The sequence below is a fragment of the Musca domestica genome, unplaced genomic scaffold (assembly GCF_030504385.1).
Source record: "Musca domestica strain aabys unplaced genomic scaffold, Musca_domestica.polishedcontigs.V.1.1 9, whole genome shotgun sequence".
Taxonomy (NCBI): Eukaryota; Metazoa; Arthropoda; class Insecta; order Diptera; family Muscidae; genus Musca; species Musca domestica.
In genome coordinates this window covers 2,261,914-2,263,969 of record NW_026712435.1, presented here as the reverse complement: position 1 = coordinate 2,263,969, position 2,056 = coordinate 2,261,914, and the positions used below count along the sequence as shown (strand labels likewise).

At 31.9% G+C, this 2,056-nt stretch overlaps 1 protein-coding gene across 1 annotated transcript; it reads right to left on the bottom strand.

Moving 5' to 3' along the window:
• Positions 1–279: 279 nt before the first annotated feature.
• On the bottom strand, positions 280–1,546 carry LOC131806925 (tyrosine-protein phosphatase 69D-like). Its single transcript, XM_059131810.1, has 4 exons — positions 1,520–1,546; positions 870–1,177; positions 670–805; positions 280–616 (listed from the first exon to the last, which is right to left on the bottom strand). The coding sequence occupies exons 1-4, from the start codon at positions 1,529–1,531 to the stop codon at positions 548–550; spliced, it is 525 nt and encodes a 174-aa protein (XP_058987793.1). The 5' UTR covers positions 1,532–1,546; the 3' UTR covers positions 280–547.
• Positions 1,547–2,056: the final 510 nt, after the last annotated feature.

Sequence of the window (2,056 nt, the reverse complement as noted above, 5' to 3'; positions counted from 1 at the left end):
AAGGTTTTATATCTCCAAGGAATGAACATGATTTTTTGGAATCGTTAAAAAAACCGTTTCTAATAGTTCGACAGCGCAACCCTGTTTAAGTCACTCTACCTAACTGCACGTCAGCTTTAAAAGGCATTGTGCTGCTATTTTTTTTAACAAGTGTTACCAAATAATAATAATATGGACTAAACACACACATATGTTCTACTCACCATTTAACAATATTCATTTTAAATTTTAATCGGATCATTCTAGGCATGCGTTTCAGATGATATCAAAAACATGATATTATAGTTAATTAAACAAATTTCTGTATAAAACTTTTTATTTGTTATACATATAAAATTTTACACTTAAAGTCCTTTGGTTATCCGCTTAACACATTATGCTACCAGTAGTTGAATAAGATTGAATAATATATAATGGTATGTTGAACTTACAAAATTATCTTAAGATTTTATACAAAATGATCGGTGTTATATAAAATATTAAATCTATTTGAGTATAAGTGATAAATGGCTTCTCCTTTGTTTAGTTATAGCCGATGCGATTACGTTTATTCAGAAGATAATTTATGGAGATCGGCGTAGTTGACTATAGCACGATATAGGAACTCATATTGTGCCTGAAAAAAGGATAGTTCAATAAAATATTACTTATATAAGAATATGTTCTTACATATGTGTCGAGAAGCCTTGGTCTTTGAGATCTTATTTTCCTAGCTGTTGTACATATATCGACGCACTTTTCATTTCGCAGCTGCTGCACAAGAATGCACATGGCCACAAATATAGAGCTTCTGTCAGTCCCCAAACTTAAAAAGAGTATGAATTTTAAAACATTAAAATAGTTCATAAAACTGAAGTGATAAACACTACCTGCAATGAACTGTAAGTGGTGATTTGCACCCTACATTTTTCTCTTTGTTATGGTTGCTCAAAGCCTGATCAACAAGTTCTATTATACCGCGACAAACTTCTGGAACTTCTCCCTCTACTGTAGGCCAGCCATTATATTGCAGTTGTGTTACTTTAAGTGTGTCATTTATTTTGCAATTAGTCACGTTAAATTCTCGACGTGTGTAATATGGACAACTTTCACTTTGCATGTATTTTACAACAATGTGATCAAATTGGATTTCATCATCGGCCCAATATCTAGGGCATCTTCTCGGGCCATCTCCAATCTATTGATAATATAAAAAACAAAAAATTACAATCCGAAAAAAACATATATTAAAATTCTAGTAAAAATGGAAGACATAAAGCGCATGCGCATACTTTTTATATGATAGATATTGTAATATTAATTATTGACGTATGTAAATAATATTAAAAACTAGCTGTCTCGGTCCGCGTTGCCGGCCCGTACTTTTACTCTTTAATGCATTTTTTTAAAGTGTTTCCAAAGTTTAGAATACCCTGCTGCGTGGTATTTAGTTTTGCCCAACTCATAATTGAGGGTAGAATGACTGCAGAACAGTCAAAGATTACTAAGAAATTAAATATTTAAATTGAATTACTCTTACATCTATTACCATAACATGGGAATTAATTTTTGGTCATTTAAATTGTGCGTTGGAGACCGTTTAAAGTCCAAATTTTATGCGATTATCCACTTAATATTCGGTATTTCACTGATTGCAGTCCGAATGAATTTTGCATTTTGAGTTCTCATTGGACGGCTTCCCCACATAAAAGAAGTGGTCCACGTTTTGAAATGAGCCCATAGTGTTTGTCGGTCAATTTTGCTTGTATAAATTTGTTCGCATCTTCCAGCTGAAGCACGATGTAGGTCCTGGAGTTGAAAGCTAGATGTCAATTTTAGACATAAAAGATCGCCATTTAACATCGAATTGCGCACACACTTTAAAACAGGAAAAACAAATTGAAAAAAAATCTTTAACTTGTTCGCTGATTTTTTACAAGAAACAAATAATTTTGAATTTCGATTCCATTGAAAATTTTTTCTTGATTTTTTTCCGATTTTAGAATTTTTGCAATGAGGTAGTCTCTTTTAATTTTTATTTTTTTAGCGATTTTGCAAAAGTAATTATCCTTTAACC